The sequence below is a fragment of the Pseudophryne corroboree genome, chromosome 11 (genome assembly GCF_028390025.1).
Source record: "Pseudophryne corroboree isolate aPseCor3 chromosome 11, aPseCor3.hap2, whole genome shotgun sequence".
Classification (NCBI taxonomy): domain Eukaryota; kingdom Metazoa; phylum Chordata; class Amphibia; order Anura; family Myobatrachidae; genus Pseudophryne; species Pseudophryne corroboree.
This window is the reverse complement of record NC_086454.1, coordinates 105,571,520-105,587,085: the sequence shown is the minus strand read 5'-3', so window position 1 is coordinate 105,587,085 and position 15,566 is coordinate 105,571,520. Positions and strand designations below refer to the sequence as shown.

The following is a 15,566-nucleotide window of genomic DNA, read 5'->3' as shown; positions in this document are numbered from 1 at the left end:
TACAAAGAAAGCGGTCGCAGAGACGACCGCAAGAAGATTGACAGAGAGAAGGCGTTCCTGGGCATCACCAGACCGTTGCCTGCCGTTTTCGGGGAGTGGAGAAGAAAACGCAGGCATGTCCAGGAGAACGGAGAGCGGATGTCTGACGTCATAGCCGGCTCCAGCATCGCTGATATCGTCGCACAGGGTAAGTATGTCCAGGGCTAGTCATGTTCTGCTTTATAAAATGTTAGCTTAGCAGGGCTACAAAAGTGATCGCATTCCTGCTAAGCTAAAATACACTCCCCCATAGGCGTGGACTAAAAGTTGCTGGCTGCGATCAACTCGGAATGACCCCCAGTCTGACTGTGTATTATGCGGAATTGGTCAGATAGTGCTGGCGCGGGGTGGTTCAACTATGAGGGGCCGTTCAAGTCAAAATTACAGCTTTCTAGATATAACATATAGCTAATTTTTGCTTTATGGATATGATGTATGCTGAGATGGATATGCCGTATGCTGAGATGGATATGCCGTATGCTGAGATGGATATGATGTATGCTGAGATGGATATGACGTGTACTGAGATGGATATGACATATGCCGAGATGGATATGATGTGTGCTGAGATGGATATGACGTATTCTGAGATGGATATGACATATGCCGAGATGGATATGACATATGCCAAGATGGATATGACATATGCCGAGATGGATATGATATGTGCTGAGATGGATATGACATATGCCGAGATGGATATGACGTATGCCAAGATGGATATGACGTATGCTGAGATGGATATGACGTATGCTGAGATAGATATGGGATATGACATATGCTGAGATGGATATGACATATGACAAGATGGATATGGACTATGCTGAGATGGATATGACATATGGTGAGATGGATATGACATATGCCGAGATGGATATGACGTATGCCGAGATGGATATGACATATGGTGAGATGGATATGACATATGCTGAGATGGATATGACATATGCTGAGATGGATATGACATATGCTGAGATGGATATGACATCTGTTGAGATGAATATGATGTATGGTGAGATGGATATGACATATGCTGAGATGGATATGGATTATGCTGAAATGGATATGACATATGGTGAGATGGATATGACATATGGTGAGATGGATATGATGTATGGTGAGATGGATATGACATATGGTGAGATGGATATGACATATGGTGAGATGGATATGACATATGGTGAGATGGCTATGGATTATGCTGAAATGGATATGACATATGGTGAGATGGCTATGGATTATGCTGAAATGGATATGACATATGGTGAGATGGATATGACATATGGTGAGATGGCTATGGATTATGCTGAGATGGATATGACATATGCTGAGATGGATATGGATTATGCTGAAATGGATATAACATATGGTGAGATGGATATGACATATGGTGAGATGGATATGACATATGGTGAGATGGATATGACATATGGTGAGATGGATATAACATATGGTGAGATGGATATGACATATGGTGAGATGGATATAACATATGGTGAGATGGCTATGACATATGCTGAGATGGATATGACATATGGTGAGATGGCTATGGATTATGCTGAGATGGATATAACATATGGTGAGATGGATATGACATATGGTGAGATGGATATGACATATGGTGAGATGGATATGACATATGGTGAGATGGATATAACATATGGTGAGATGGATATGACATATGGTGAGATGGATATGACATATAGTGAGATGGATATGACATATGGTGAGATGGGGATATAACATATGGTGAGATGGCTATGGATTGTGCTGAGATGGATATAACATATGGTGAGATGGATATGACATATGGTGAGATGGATATGACATATGGTGAGATGGATATAACATATGGTGAGATGGATATGACATATGGTGAGATGGATATGACATATGGTGAGATGGATATAACATATGGTGAGATGGATATGACATATGGTGAGATGGATATGACATATGGTGAGATGGATATGACATATGGTGAGATGGATATAACATATGGTGAGATGGATATGACATATGGTGAGATGGGGATATGACATACACTGAGATGGCTATGGACTATGGTGAGATGTGGGGATATGACATACACTGAGAAAAGCACATGATGCAGCCAGCCAATCACAGCTCTCCTATATAAGCAGTGGTGCTGGCTGGGAGGAGGATCAGTATAGTGTGGAAGAGCTGTGAAGTGGATCTCTCTCTAGGTGGCATTGTCAGCAGCAGAGAAGTGTTACTGAGGCACATTGCAGAGCAGCTCATCTCCTGCCTCAGGCTGCCTGACCCCTTTCTAGGTACTGTACCATTGGGGTGTGTGCAGGGGGGAATGTCTGGTGACAAACACTACCCGAAGAGGGGCTGAGGGGGAGACCAGGGGTGCAGACACATGACACACAATGAGCAGCTAAGCATTTGCAGATCAGCTCAGCTAATAGTTGTGGTTTGCAGGGCAGAGTGTGGGAAAATGTAATGTGCAGCACTCACAGGAGGACAGACACTGAGTATAGGGGAGGGGGAAGCTGTATGCATGAGTGACAAGCTTCCAGTGCCAGCACTCATGGGTTGGGGAGACATCCGCAGGGCAGACTGGCCATCAGCCGAGGTACAGAAGCTGCCTTAGTTTCAGCAGTGGGATAGCATAGCGGTCTGCAGTAATAGCGGCCGTTGGAAGCTCCGCCCCTTGCCACGCCCCCTCATTGTAGATCAGGCTATGGTCTGGTAGAGGAAGTGGTTAACCTGCCCCAGTGTCTTGGCGCGATAACGATTTCTGCGCGCCATGTGATGTTGCAACAGCATACACAAAGCGCAGCAGCTGCAAGTGAGGTGAGTGGTGACTAGTGATCCTCCTGAGAGTGTCTGGCAGCGTTTAGACCTTGCTCATGTGGAAGGCAGGATAAGTTGTGGTGCAGCTGTCTGTGTCCCGCCCCTGAACTAAGGCAGAACACTCGTGCTGGCTCTGCTTAACATTCAGTGTCTGGCCCCAGACTGAGCCAGCCGATCATAGAGTGAGCTGCTGTGAGGTAAAAGCCCTGTCCTCCTCTGCCTGCTCAAGTGCCCATCGCCTGAGTCACTGGCTGGCTCCACGTGGTGTGTGCTGGCTCCCTCTGTAAGAAACAAACAGGAAAGCCAGGTACAATAGGGAGGAAGTGTACTGAGGATTGGAATAACGAGGGAGGGAGGGGGGGCTGTGTGTGTACAGAGGAATAGGGGGGGGGGGGCTGTGTGTGTACAGAGGAATAGGGGGGGGGGGGGCTGTGTGTGTACAGAGGAATAGGGGGGGGGGGGGGGCTGTGTGTGTACAGAGGAATGGGGGGGGCTGTGTGTACAGAGGAATGGGGGGGGGCTGTGTGTGTACAGAGGAATAGGGGGGGGGGGCTGTGTGTGTACAGAGGAATAGGGGGGGGGGCTGTGTGTGTACAGAGGAATAGGGGGGGGGCTGTGTGTGTACAGAGGAATAGGGGGGGGGGGCTGTGTGTGTACAGAGGAATGGGGGGGGGCTGTGTGTGTACAGAGGATTAGGTATGGTGGGCTGTGTGTGTGTATAGAGGAATAGGGAGGGGTGCTGTGTGTGTGTACAGAGAAATGGGGGGGGGGGGGGGCTGTGTGTGTATAGAGGAATAGGGAGGGGTGCTGTGTGTGTGTACAGAGAAATGGGGGGGGGGCTGTATGTGTATAGAGGAATAGGGAGGGGGGCTGTGTGTGTACAGAGGAATGGGAGGGGGGCTGTGTGTGTACAGAGGAATAGGGAGGGGTGGCTGTGTGTGTACAGAGGAATAGGGAGGGAGGGCTGTGTGTGTGTGTACAGAGGAATAGGGAGGGAGGGCTGTGTGTGTGTGTGCAGAGGAATAGGGAGGGAGGGCTGTGTGTGTGTGTGCAGAGGAATAGGGAGGGGGGCTGTGTGTGTGTACAGAGAAATGGGGGGGGGGGTGGGCTGTGTGTGTATAGAGGAATAGGGAGGGGTGCTGTGTGTGTGTACAGAGAAATGGGGGGGGGGGGGCTGTATGTGTATAGAGGAATAGGGAGGGGGGCTGTGTGTGTACAGAGGAATGGGAGGGGGGCTGTGTGTGTACAGAGGAATAGGGAGGGGTGGCTGTGTGTGTACAGAGGAATAGGGAGGGAGGGCTGTGTGTGTGTGTACAGAGGAATAGGGAGGGAGGGCTGTGTGTGTGTGTGCAGAGGAATAGGGAGGGAGGGCTGTGTGTGTGTGTGCAGAGGAATAGGGAGGGGGGCTGTGTGTGTGTGTGCAGAGTAATAGGGAGGGGGGCTGTGTGTGCAGAGGAATAGTGGGGGTGCTGTGTGTGTGTGTGCAGAGGAATAGTGGGGGGGCTGTGTGTGTGCAGAGGAATAGGGAGGGGGGCTGTGTGTGTGTGTACAGAGGAATAGGGAGGGGGGCTGTGTGTGTGTGTACAGAGGAATAGGGAGGGAGGGCTGTGTGTGTGTACAGAGGAATAGGGAGGGGGGCTGTGTGTGTGTGTACAGAGGAATAGGGAGGGAGGGCTGTGTGTGTGTGTACAGAGGAATAGGGAGGGAGGGCTGTGTGTGTGTGTACAGAGGAATAGGGAGGGAGGGCTGTGTGTGTGTGTACAGAGGAATAGGGAGGGAGGGCTGTGTGTGTGTGTACAGAGGAATAGGGAGGGAGGGCTGTGTGTGTGTGTACAGAGGAATAGGGAGGGAGGGCTGTGTGTGTGTGTACAGAGGAATAGGGAGGGAGGGCTGTGTGTGTGTGTACAGAGGAATAGGGAGGGAGGGAGGGCTGTGTGTGTGTGTACAGAGGAATAGGGAGGGAGGGCTGTGTGTGTGTGTGTGTGTACAGAGGAATAGGGAGGGAGGGAGGGCTGTGTGTGTGTGTACAGAGGAATAGGGAGGGAGGGCTGTGTGTGTGTGTGTGTGTGTGTGTGTGTGTGTGTGTGTGTGTGTGTACAGAGGAATAGGGAGGGAGGGCTGTGTGTGTGTGTGTACAGAGGAATAGGGAGGGAGGGCTGTGTGTGTGTGTGTACAGAGGAATAGGGAGGGAGGGCTGTGTGTGTGTGTGTGTGTACAGAGGAATAGGGAGGGAGGGCTGTGTGTGTACAGAGGAATAGGGAGGGAGGGCTGTGTGTGTATAGAGGAATAGGGAGGGAGGGCTGTGTGTGTACAGAGGAATAGGGAGGGAGGGCTGTGTGTGTACAGAGGGATAGGGAGGGAGGGCTGTGTGTGTACAGAGGGATAGGGAGGGAGGGCTGTGTGTGTACAGAGGGATAGGGAGGGAGGGCTGTGTGTGTACAGAGGGATAGGGAGGGAGGGCTGTGTGTGTACAGAGGGATAGGGAGGGAGGGCTGTGTGTGTACAGAGGGATAGGGAGGGAGGGCTGTGTGTGTACAGAGGGATAGGGAGGGAGGGCTGTGTGTGTACAGAGGAATAGGGAGGGGGGCTGTGTGTGTACAGAGGAATAGGGAGGCGGGCTGTGTGTGTGTACAGAGGAATGGGGGGGGCTGTGTGTGTACAGAGGAATGGGGGGGGGCTGTGTGTGTACAGAGGAATAGGGAGGGGGGGCTGTGTGTGTACAGAGGAATAGGGAGGGGCGAGGCTGTGTGTGTGCAGAGGAGACGTGGGGCTTTGTGTGTGCAGAGGAATAGGGAGGGGGTGGGCTGTGTGTGTATACTGAGGAATGATGTGGGAGAGGGGGGATGTGTGTACTGAGGAGTAGTGTGGTAGAGGGGAGGCTGTGTGTACCATACTGTAACTTAATATGGGGATCTGCATATACTGAGGGATAGTATGGGAGAGGAGGATATTTGATTTGGAATGTAACATGCAGTGGTGCACGCAGGGGGGTTATCGGAGTACCTACCTGTGTGAGGAGAGGAAACTGATACCGGAAGCCAGGAGGGAGGGAGGGCGGGTGCTCAAACGCGTCTACTGCAGCGGTTGAGGGCAGGCCCCTAGAAACGTCCCTGGTGCCACCAGACGCTATGCAGTGCCACTGACTGTATGTATGCTGTTGCTGCTTGAAATGCTGTCAATGTCAACAGCACAGGAGCGGGGATGGGTGGGGGGGGGGGGGGGGGTGTGACAAATTAGCAGATTCAGTCTCATACCCAGCAGAGATTAGTGTGTGCCCATGTCATGCACAGGAGTGCATGTACTCTGTCCCTGCCTGTCGGAAGATGGCACTGCACATTGAAAGCGCACATGCCCAATCTTCCTAAATATCACTGGAAAGAGGATTGCCGGCCAAAGAGGAACCCACTTCCCGACGCAAAAAGGTGGGAATCAGTTGCCCCCCCCCATGCCCCCCTGGATTTGATAGGCACCCCCCTGTGTAGGTCTTAACTGTTTCACAGCGCTGCAGTTTTTTTTTTTTTTTTTTAAAGCAAATGTGGATCCATGCACTTATTCCATTACCGCTGCCTGGTGTGGCTCTCTACAGCCCTTATTGCGGTTCACAGCAAGAGCCCTAACCTTGGGATTATCTAGGACAGCTGGAGCTGTGGAAACATTAGGGAGACACCAGTGGTTGGTGTATTCTGTTTAAAGGGAATCTTGCAGCTGGAGCCACCATCACCGATCATGTTCACTGTGAGCCATGGGCTAGTGAGAGCTCAGGCATTTGCAAGACTAAACTGGCAGCAACTGACATGGGCAGTGGGAGAGGGTGATCCAGCCAGCGCAGTCCTGGACAGTACAAGCTATAAAGTGTCCAGTCCTGGACAGTACAAGCTATAAAGTGTCCGTCAAATGTTTGTCCCAACATTTGGTTCCCAGGCCAGCAGGATTTGTGTTCTGCATGTGTCATGAGACTAAAGGGAGACCTGACTTGAGAAATCCACCAGTTGGAGCCTAGGCCTGATGTATGAAATGTTTTTATATTTTCTCTTACGTCCTACAGGATGCTTGGGTCCATATTAGTACCATGGGGTATAAACTGGTCCACCAGGAGCCATTGGCACTTTAAGAGTTTAATAGTGTGTGCTGGCTCCTCCCTCTATGCCCCTCCTACCAGACTCAGTTTTGAAAATGTGCCCGGAGGAGCCGGTCACAGCTAGGGAAGCTATACAGAGCTTTTCTAGTAAAGTGATTTTATAGAGGTTTTTTTTTTTCTACAGAAGGCTGTTGGCAACAGCCTGCCTGCAGGAGGGGACTAAGGGGGGGAGCAGTGTCTGCCCTGCGGGGTCTGAGCCACTGTCTCCGCTGACTGGACATTGAGCTCCAGAGGGGATAGATTGCTCCCCGTCGCAGGGGAACGCTCACCCCAGCAGCAGGCCGCCACCCCCTTGCAGAGCTGAAGTGTGACGAGTGAGTCACCGTCCCCCCTAAATAGCAGGGAGTCGGTGTGAAGATGGCGGCTTCAGGGTAGGAGCGCAGTATTAACTGCGCTCCCGGACGGCTCAGCAGTACTTCAGTGCGGCGCTGTGAGGGGCGCCCTGAGCCAGCGCCTGACACTACACTGACCAATTCTGCCTGTCGGGGTCTGCGGATTTCAGCCAGCACCTAAAATCCTCAGGCCAGTATAATCTTGAAGAGCGGGAAGATGGCGCCATCCTCAGAGCGGACCCAGCAGCGTTTCAGCGCCATTTTCCTGCCTGCAATTGGATGCAAGTGGAAGATCATTCCCTCAAGTGCAACTCCAGCTATCTGTACGGTACCAGGGTATTGTAGAAGGGAGGGGAGGCTGTGAAAGACTGTGTTGCCTATTAAGGGACAGTCAGCTCAGGTTTAGGGTCTCCTTATACCTGTAATAGCGCTGTGTATGGGTTGTCTCCAATCTCTGTGTCTCTCTGCCATTCTTGTGGGGAAACTCTGTCTGCCCAGTACTCTGTGTGTATGTGGTGTGATTGGTGTGTATTAGCAAACATGTCTAGAGACTCTGTTTCATTTGCTGCAGAGGATTTATCTTCTCAGGAAGATCCCATCCCATGTAACCAGGATTGCACTGTTGTAGCGCAGATCCCAGCTAGAGAACCAGAGTGGTTAGCCTCTCTTAGGGGGACTATATCTCAGATTTCTGAAAGGGTTGCTAGATCTGAGCAGGCCACTCGGGTACAGCAATACTCTATGGTTGTATGGTCAGATACTGCTTCCTCAGGGTCCCTGCAAGTACATTCTCACAAACGTGCACTTGCCAAGATTATGTAGGATGACACGGACACCGATTCTGACACTGCGGACGGTGACGGGGATGTTTTTCGAGGGGGGCGGCATCACTTGCAAAGGGGGTGCAGTTGATGATTGAAGCCGTACAGGATGTGTTGCACATTTCTGACACAAATCCTGAGCACGTTGAGGAGCCCTTTTTCCCGGACAGTAAAAAGGCCCCTCTCCCCTTCCCAGCATCTAAGAAATGAAATGCTATCTTTGAAAAAGCCTTGGAAAATCCTGAAAAAAAATTCCATATCCCTAAGAGGGTCTTGGTTGCTTTTCCCTTCCCAGAGGAAGATAGAAAGAAATGTGAGTCTTCGCCGATAGCTGACGCCTAGGGAAGCCAATCCCGGGCCATTTTTTCAATCCCGGGTATCTGTGCTGAGTGACGCGGTAGCGGAGCGAAGGTACCATGCCCGAAGCATGGCGAGTGAAGTGATCCATGCGAGGAGACGCGGTACACTAATTGGTGTTCCCGGTCATTCTACGAAGAAGACGACACCAAAAAAACATAAAATACTCATGTAGACCCTTTGTCCATGTCGACCTTTTGTCCATGTCGACCTAAGGTGTGTCGACTAATTGGTGCCGACCTAAGGTATGTCGACCTTTTTGCTGTCGAACCTGAGTCCCTGACCCCAATTATCCCGTACTTGGACGATCTCCTCATAAAAGCGAGATCAAGAGAGCAGTTACTGAACAGCGTATCACTTTCACTGAAGGTGCTGAATCAACACTGCTGGATTCTCAATATCCCGAAGTCGCAGTTGGTTCCTACGACTCATCTGACTTTCTTGGGCATGATTCTGTATACAGACCAGAAAAAGGTTTATCTTCCAATAGAAAAGGCCCAGGAACTCATGACTCTGGTCAAGAACCTATTGAAACCAAAACAGGTATCAGTGCATCAATGCACTCGAGTCCTGGGAAAGATGGTGGCATCATACGAGGCCATCCCCTTTGGCAGGTTCCATGCGAGGACCTTCCAATGGGACCTACTGGACAAATGGTCCTGGTCACATCTACAAATTCATCAGTTGATCACCCTGTCCCCCAGAGCCAAAGTATCTCTTATGTGGTGGCTGCAGAGTGTTCACCTTCTAGAGGGCCGCAGATTCGGCATTCAGGACTGGATCCTGGTGACCACGGATGCGAGCCTCCGAGGTTGGGGAGCAGTCGCACAGGGAAGAAATTTCCAAGGTCTTTGGTCAAGTCAAGAGACTTGTCTTCACATCAACATTCTGGAACTAAGGGCCATATACAACGCCCTACGTCAAGCGGAGACCTTACTTTGCGACAAGCCAGTTCTGATCCAGTCAGACAACGTGACCGCAGTAGCTCATGTAAACCGCCAAGGCAGGCGGCACAAGGAGCAGAGTGGCAATGGCGGAAGCCACCAGAATTCTTCGCTGGGTGGAGAATCATGTAAGCGTACTTTCAGCAGTGTTTATTCCGGGAGTGGACAACTTGGAAGCAGACTTCCTCAGCAGACACGACCTACATCCAGGAGAGTGGGGACTTCATCGGGAAGTTTTCGCACAGATTGCGAGTCGGTGGGTACTACCCCAGATAGACATGATGGCGTCTCGCCTCAACAAAAAGCTACAGAGGTATTGCGCCAGGTCAAGAGACCATCAGGCAGTAGTTTTTCCAGTCGGACTATGTATTTCCTCCTCTTCCCCCTCATACCCAAGGTGTTGAGAATGGTAAGAAAGAGGAGTGAGAACAATCTTCATTGGCCACGAAGGACCTGGTATCCGGATCTGCAGGAAATGCTCACAGAAGATCCGTGGCCGCTTCCTCTAAGACAAGACCTGTTGCAACAGGGACCCTGTCTGTTCCAAGACTTACCGTGGCTGCGTTTGACGGCATGGCGGTTGAACGCCGGATCCTAGCGGAAAAGGGTAGTCCGTATGAGGATGCAATGTAGTCAATATGCCGGCTGTTGGGATCCTGGCGGTCAGTATGCCGATGTTGGAATACTGTCAAGCAAGGACTATTCCCTCTCCTGGGGGTCACGAACCCCATAGTGGCTGAATATAACCTTGTGCCGGGATCCTGACAGCCGGTATCCCGGCCACCAGCAACTCAACCCACTAAAATGGGTGCTGTGCATGTATGATCAATTGTGAATGTGTGTTCAGCAAGACCACACATGCGTACAATACCCAGCAGCTCTCAAAGCACATACAGGCTTCTTTCTGTGTCCCTGACCCTGCATGTAATCCTTAATACGGGATGTAGTTGGCTTCCTGGCTTTTGGGATGCCGGCGCCTGGAATCGCGTGTCAGTCGGAAAAATATCATGCTACACGTTGCCATATATTCACCCCATGCGCTTGCCCGCTGCACATGCACATTCTCTCCCGTGCGTGCGCATATTCGCAGTTGCGTGATGGCACCTCCACGGCCATGCACTCGAGCGTGTGGTATGTGCATTTACGGTAGAGTTTGTGCGTCTAGCGGGCGACTCAATCGTTACATAATAAATCTAAATAGTATGTTTTATAGGTAATGTTCCCCTTAATAATAACTGTAAGTTTGTTTAATATGACTGGTTCATGGACTTGGGAATCCTTCTTTTCATGATACAAAGGTTGAACAGTGGTGTCTGGTACCTAACCGAAGAGTATTTTATTAGTAACAATCCGGTGTTGGTTAGGTAAAGATTAATCGCTCCTGCGTATAGTTATGTCTATTAGTAGTTTCTGGACATTTACTATATTTGCGGTTCATGCATGCGGCGGGAATCCTGAGATTCCCTCCCACCTGAGCTGTTTGTAATAGTCACAGCCCACCTGTTCAAATCCACCTATGACCTTTTGTTACAGTGCAGAGAGACATTCTTGTGTCCAATGAACAATGCGATTGTAGGGCCCTTTGTAGTGTACTGTATGTTGTGTATATAAAGGCCACTGTCCCCAGACCGGCCAGTACTCTCTCTCATCAACATTTATCTCTGATAATTGGAGGACTGGATCCGGTTGCGCTGGCGAGTGTTCCCCGTATGGTATGTTTCTCTGTGGCCACTTTGTTACCCATGTAATGTTAGCCATTCATTCTTATAGGCCCTACACACTGGCCGATATAATGAAAGATATGAACGATCTCGTTCATAAATGAACGAGAACTCGTTCATATCTTTCAGTGTGGAGACTACAGCGATGAACGATGCGCGTCCCCGCGCTCGTTCATCGCTGATCTCCCGTCGGCTGTGCATGCAGGCCAATATGGACGATCTCGTCCATATTAGCCTGCACTTCAATGCAGCCGGGTGACGGGGGGAGTGAAGAAACTTCACTCCCCCCGTCACTGCCCCCCCGCCGCCGGGTTGCTCGTCGGCCGTATCGGCCGTCGGGCACCTCGGCGGCGAATCGCCAAATGAGTAGGGCCCTTTAGTCTATGTATTTGTGTTTGCGATTGTGCCGCTATTGTATATTCATGTGTAGTTATTCTGTTAGATATTAATGTTAGCCTGTAGTGTATGAAATGTTAACTGTGTTTCCCCTTTTGATATAACTAAATCTCGTTAGTAAAGGTTTAGGAGCCTTAGCAAGGAATTGTGTGTTTATTACATTGCTGAGGGTATTCGGAGCGTCTCAATCGCTCAAGCAGCTTTTATATTAACAAGGTTAAGCAGCATTATATCGCTACAGTATTTCAGTAGTAAGGTTTACAGTATAAACTCAATCTTTCAGTGTGTTGCATACAAGGTTTACTGAGTGTCATCCCGTGAGCGTCTGCGCCGCTCGTGTTCCCCTCGCGGTCACAGCGTCCGCTACGCTAGTAGCATAGCATTACGGTAGTCGGCCGCCTATAGCGTGTTCGATACCAAGCGTAAAGCTGTGAGTGAGCGTGCCGCTCGTGCGTCTCGACCACGGCTAAGCGTCTGCTACGCTAAGTGCGTACCCTTACGGTACCCCATACGCCAATTGCGTACTGAGTCTCTTACCCACATATAGTGAATGTTATAAGGTAAATAATCAGCTTTATCACCCGATACTGGTGAGAAGACCCATGCCGGAATCCTGACTCCTCTCACAATGCCTGAAACCTGTCTGTTGGCATACCAAACGTAATTATGCTGGGGAGGCTTGGGAATAGGCTATCGGAGGGGAAGGAGGGGTAAAGTTTAGTCAGTAGGGGATGTCTTAGGGTTAGGTTGTGGGGGAAAGGCTTATGTTTAGGTAAGTAGTGGGAGAGGGTTAGTAGATTTTTCTGCATAAAATTATGCTTTGGTGTAGAGTTCTCCCAATTCCAGGATTAGTCTTTACCATCCGAGACAGTTGGCATAAGTTGTAGTTTATCAAGGGGCGTCTGTTTCATTCAAAAATTTGTAATGACTCCCCTCCTGGGAGCAACAATATAGCAATATTGGTCTTCCCACAATACATGAATGGTGAGCAGTGGAAATGTGTTCTGTGGAGTGATGGTGAATCACGCTTCTCTGTTTGGCAGTCAGGAGTGCGAGTCTGGGTTTGGCAGATGCCGGGAGAATGGTACCTGCCTGACTACGTTGTGTAAACTGTGAAGGTGGAGGAGGGATAATGCTATGGGGCTGTTTTTCAGGGTTTGGACTAGGCTCCTTTTCTCCAGTGAAGGTCAATCTTAATGCTTTAGCATACCAAGACAGTTTGGACAGGGCTATGCTTCCAACTTAGTGGCAACAGTTTGGGGAAGGCCCTTTACTATTCCAAGATGACTATAGTCCTTGCGTTATGCACTGGGGTACAAAGACACGGTTTGATGAGTTCTGTGTGGAAGAACATGACTGGCCGCACAGAGCCCTGACCGCAACCCCATCGAGCACCTTTGGGATGAACTGGACCGGAGCTTGTGAGCCAGGCCTTCTCGTCCAACATCAGTGCCTGACCTCATAAATGCTCTACAGAATGAATAGGCCCAAATTCCCATCGAAACGCTCCAAAATCTTGTGGAAAGCCTTCCAAGAAGAGTGGGAGCTGTTCTATTTGGAAATTAAGTACCTGCTCCATATGTATTGGGATACAGTGTCCATATAGTGTATATGCAGAGGTGCCCAGCTTCATATTTGACGCAATGTGTGCTCATGCATCTGTATGTGCATGTGTGTGGATATTATTTGACATCAATTAAATCAAAATCTGTGTGTGAGTGCTTGGATTGGTAATCATGAATGCTAAATATATAAATATTTGTGGAAAGTTGGTGGTGGTAAATGGCGCTAGACCCTTCTTAGGATGACTAATCCTTTTGTCTATGGTCAATTTCTTATGTCTAAAAATACACTCCCCCACTATTATATTTCGTGGGGTGGCAGCCCTTTTCTCCAGTGGTTAGCTGTTCAAGCCCACCAGTGGTAGATCTGGAAAACAAAAGGTGAGAATAGGCGCCTCCTAGTGTAATATTATATATATAGTGTGACCATCACCCTTGATATCACCCTGTAGAGTGGAACTGTACCGTGTGTGGTGGAATTCCAACCACCTTCAGAATAGCATGAAGTCACAATTTGAACGGCGTCATCAGTGATCTCAATGATCTCCTGTTAATCTTCCTTTATCTTGTTACTCATTTGGTCAGAAAAAAGAGTGTTCAACTCGTATGGACGACTTAAAGTACAGATAAGCTGTTTTTAATTTATTATATGGTACGGGCAATGTTTTTACTGTCGGACTAGTTCCAAATAAATGTGTATTGTTTGTGTAAAAGGTATTACACTATTGGTCCTTTTTTTACTCTTTTTTCTGACCAAATGAGTAACAAGATAAAGGAAGATTAACAGGAGATCATTGAGATCACTGATGACGCCGTTCAAATTGTGACTTCATGCTATTCTGAAGGTGGTTGGAATTCCACCACACACGGTACAGTTCCACTCTACAGGGTGATATCAAGGGTGATGGTCACACTATATATATAATATTACACTAGGAGGCGCCTATTCTCACCTTTTGTTTTCCATATAAATATTTGTACTTGCCCTTATTTTTAAAAGTTATTTGAAACTAAATTTTGATTTATTTTTGTTTTTGACTTTAAAGGGTGTTCTGTGAAATCTGGCAGTACAGATTTATACTGAAAGCAGTTCTAAGTTAAACACGGACTAGTCTGTGAAGGAGCGTGTCGTGGATTACGGCTGAAAACAATCTCGTTTCTGTCCTCTTGACTGACTTGACTGATTCCTTTGGGAATGCAGAAGGAGCTGTAGATTATGGTGGCCCAGCGAGGGAATTTGAGAGACTTCTGATACAGTTTTGCAAATCTCCAAATAATTTGAAGGACAAGATAATTCCAATATTATTATTTTTTTTTTTAACTATATATCAACTAAATATATATTCAATTGCAACCATTAACCATGAGTTACTCTTTTTGTATTTTCCTCTGTTTATGTGTTAATTTCATATTAATCGAGGCAGTGGAAGATATTCAAGAATATTTTCTTTCACTAAAGTCAAGCTGTACTATTGCAGAAAGGGCTATTTTTTCAGTGGATATAAATTTTTTGGAACATCTACATAGAAAACTTGAAAGCCATTTAGAAGTTTTAATTGCAATGCTCATTGCATGTCACCATTTTATTAGCGGAAACAGTACTTTACTTCCAATGCTAGAAGACATATCTCAGCATACAGTTTTGTTAATTGAGGATATCCAAACCAGGATCAATCATTTATTTGACTGTAATCAAACACCTGGATATTCTGCTCCCCTTCTAAGTGTCGGTGTAGGTAGGCCAAGGTAAGTTTCATTTTCATCAACGTATTCTTCTTGATTGTAAAAATGCTCTATAATAAGAAATATCAAGCTGAAAATATCACTTTAAGTTTGTGCTACCAGCCCACTGCCAGTGTGTACCCAGCATTAGGCTGCAGAAGGGGATGGTTATAGTTAGGTAGCTGAAATGGACAGTTAGGGTTAGGCTGTGGGAGCGGTGAGATAGTGCTAGGGTAATAATAGTGACCGTGATCCATTGGAATTTTTACTGTCAGGATTATACTGAACAGGTGCCAATGGGTGGGACCCTTCCATACTCTGTGTTCCTGGCGAGTTATTTTACTGTATTTTATGAAGTTCTGTCAGTATGTTTTCACATTCTGCTCCAGGTCATAAATTTGCCAAATATCAACTTTTAGCTTTGTTTTAACAGAATAATATGATTAATTATTATCTATTTTGTGATGACACCTCGACTATTTTCTATTCATAAGTGATTGGCAATGCAACCATGGATTGTATGCTTTTCAGGCAAGGTCTATTGTTATTTGAATAAGTGTTAAGTTTAGTCCATTTTTCTGTTTTTTCTGTGTCATTTTCACAATAACACAATTACATTTGCAGTAGTCTCTTGCACCTGCATAAAAGTGTGTGATTGTAGCTACATATATTGTAAACATTCCCATATGTTATGATGTGTTACAAGTTATG

At 48.0% G+C, this 15,566-nt stretch overlaps 1 protein-coding gene across 6 annotated transcripts in view; it reads left to right on the top strand.

Moving 5' to 3' along the window:
- The window catches only part of LOC134969018 (uncharacterized), a 45,216-nt gene that overhangs the window by 24,207 nt on the left and 5,443 nt on the right, over window positions 1–15,566 (top strand). For 2 of the 6 annotated variants that reach the window (XR_010189375.1, XM_063944717.1), the window contains exons 1-2: window positions 2,206–2,333; window positions 14,180–14,879. Coding sequence is in view for 5 of the 6 variants with exons in the window: in XM_063944717.1 (XP_063800787.1) it covers window positions 14,497–14,879 (383 nt within the window). In the remaining variant the exon portion in view is untranslated. The other 4 variants (XM_063944719.1, XM_063944720.1, XM_063944721.1 and 1 more) reach the window with 3 other exon arrangements.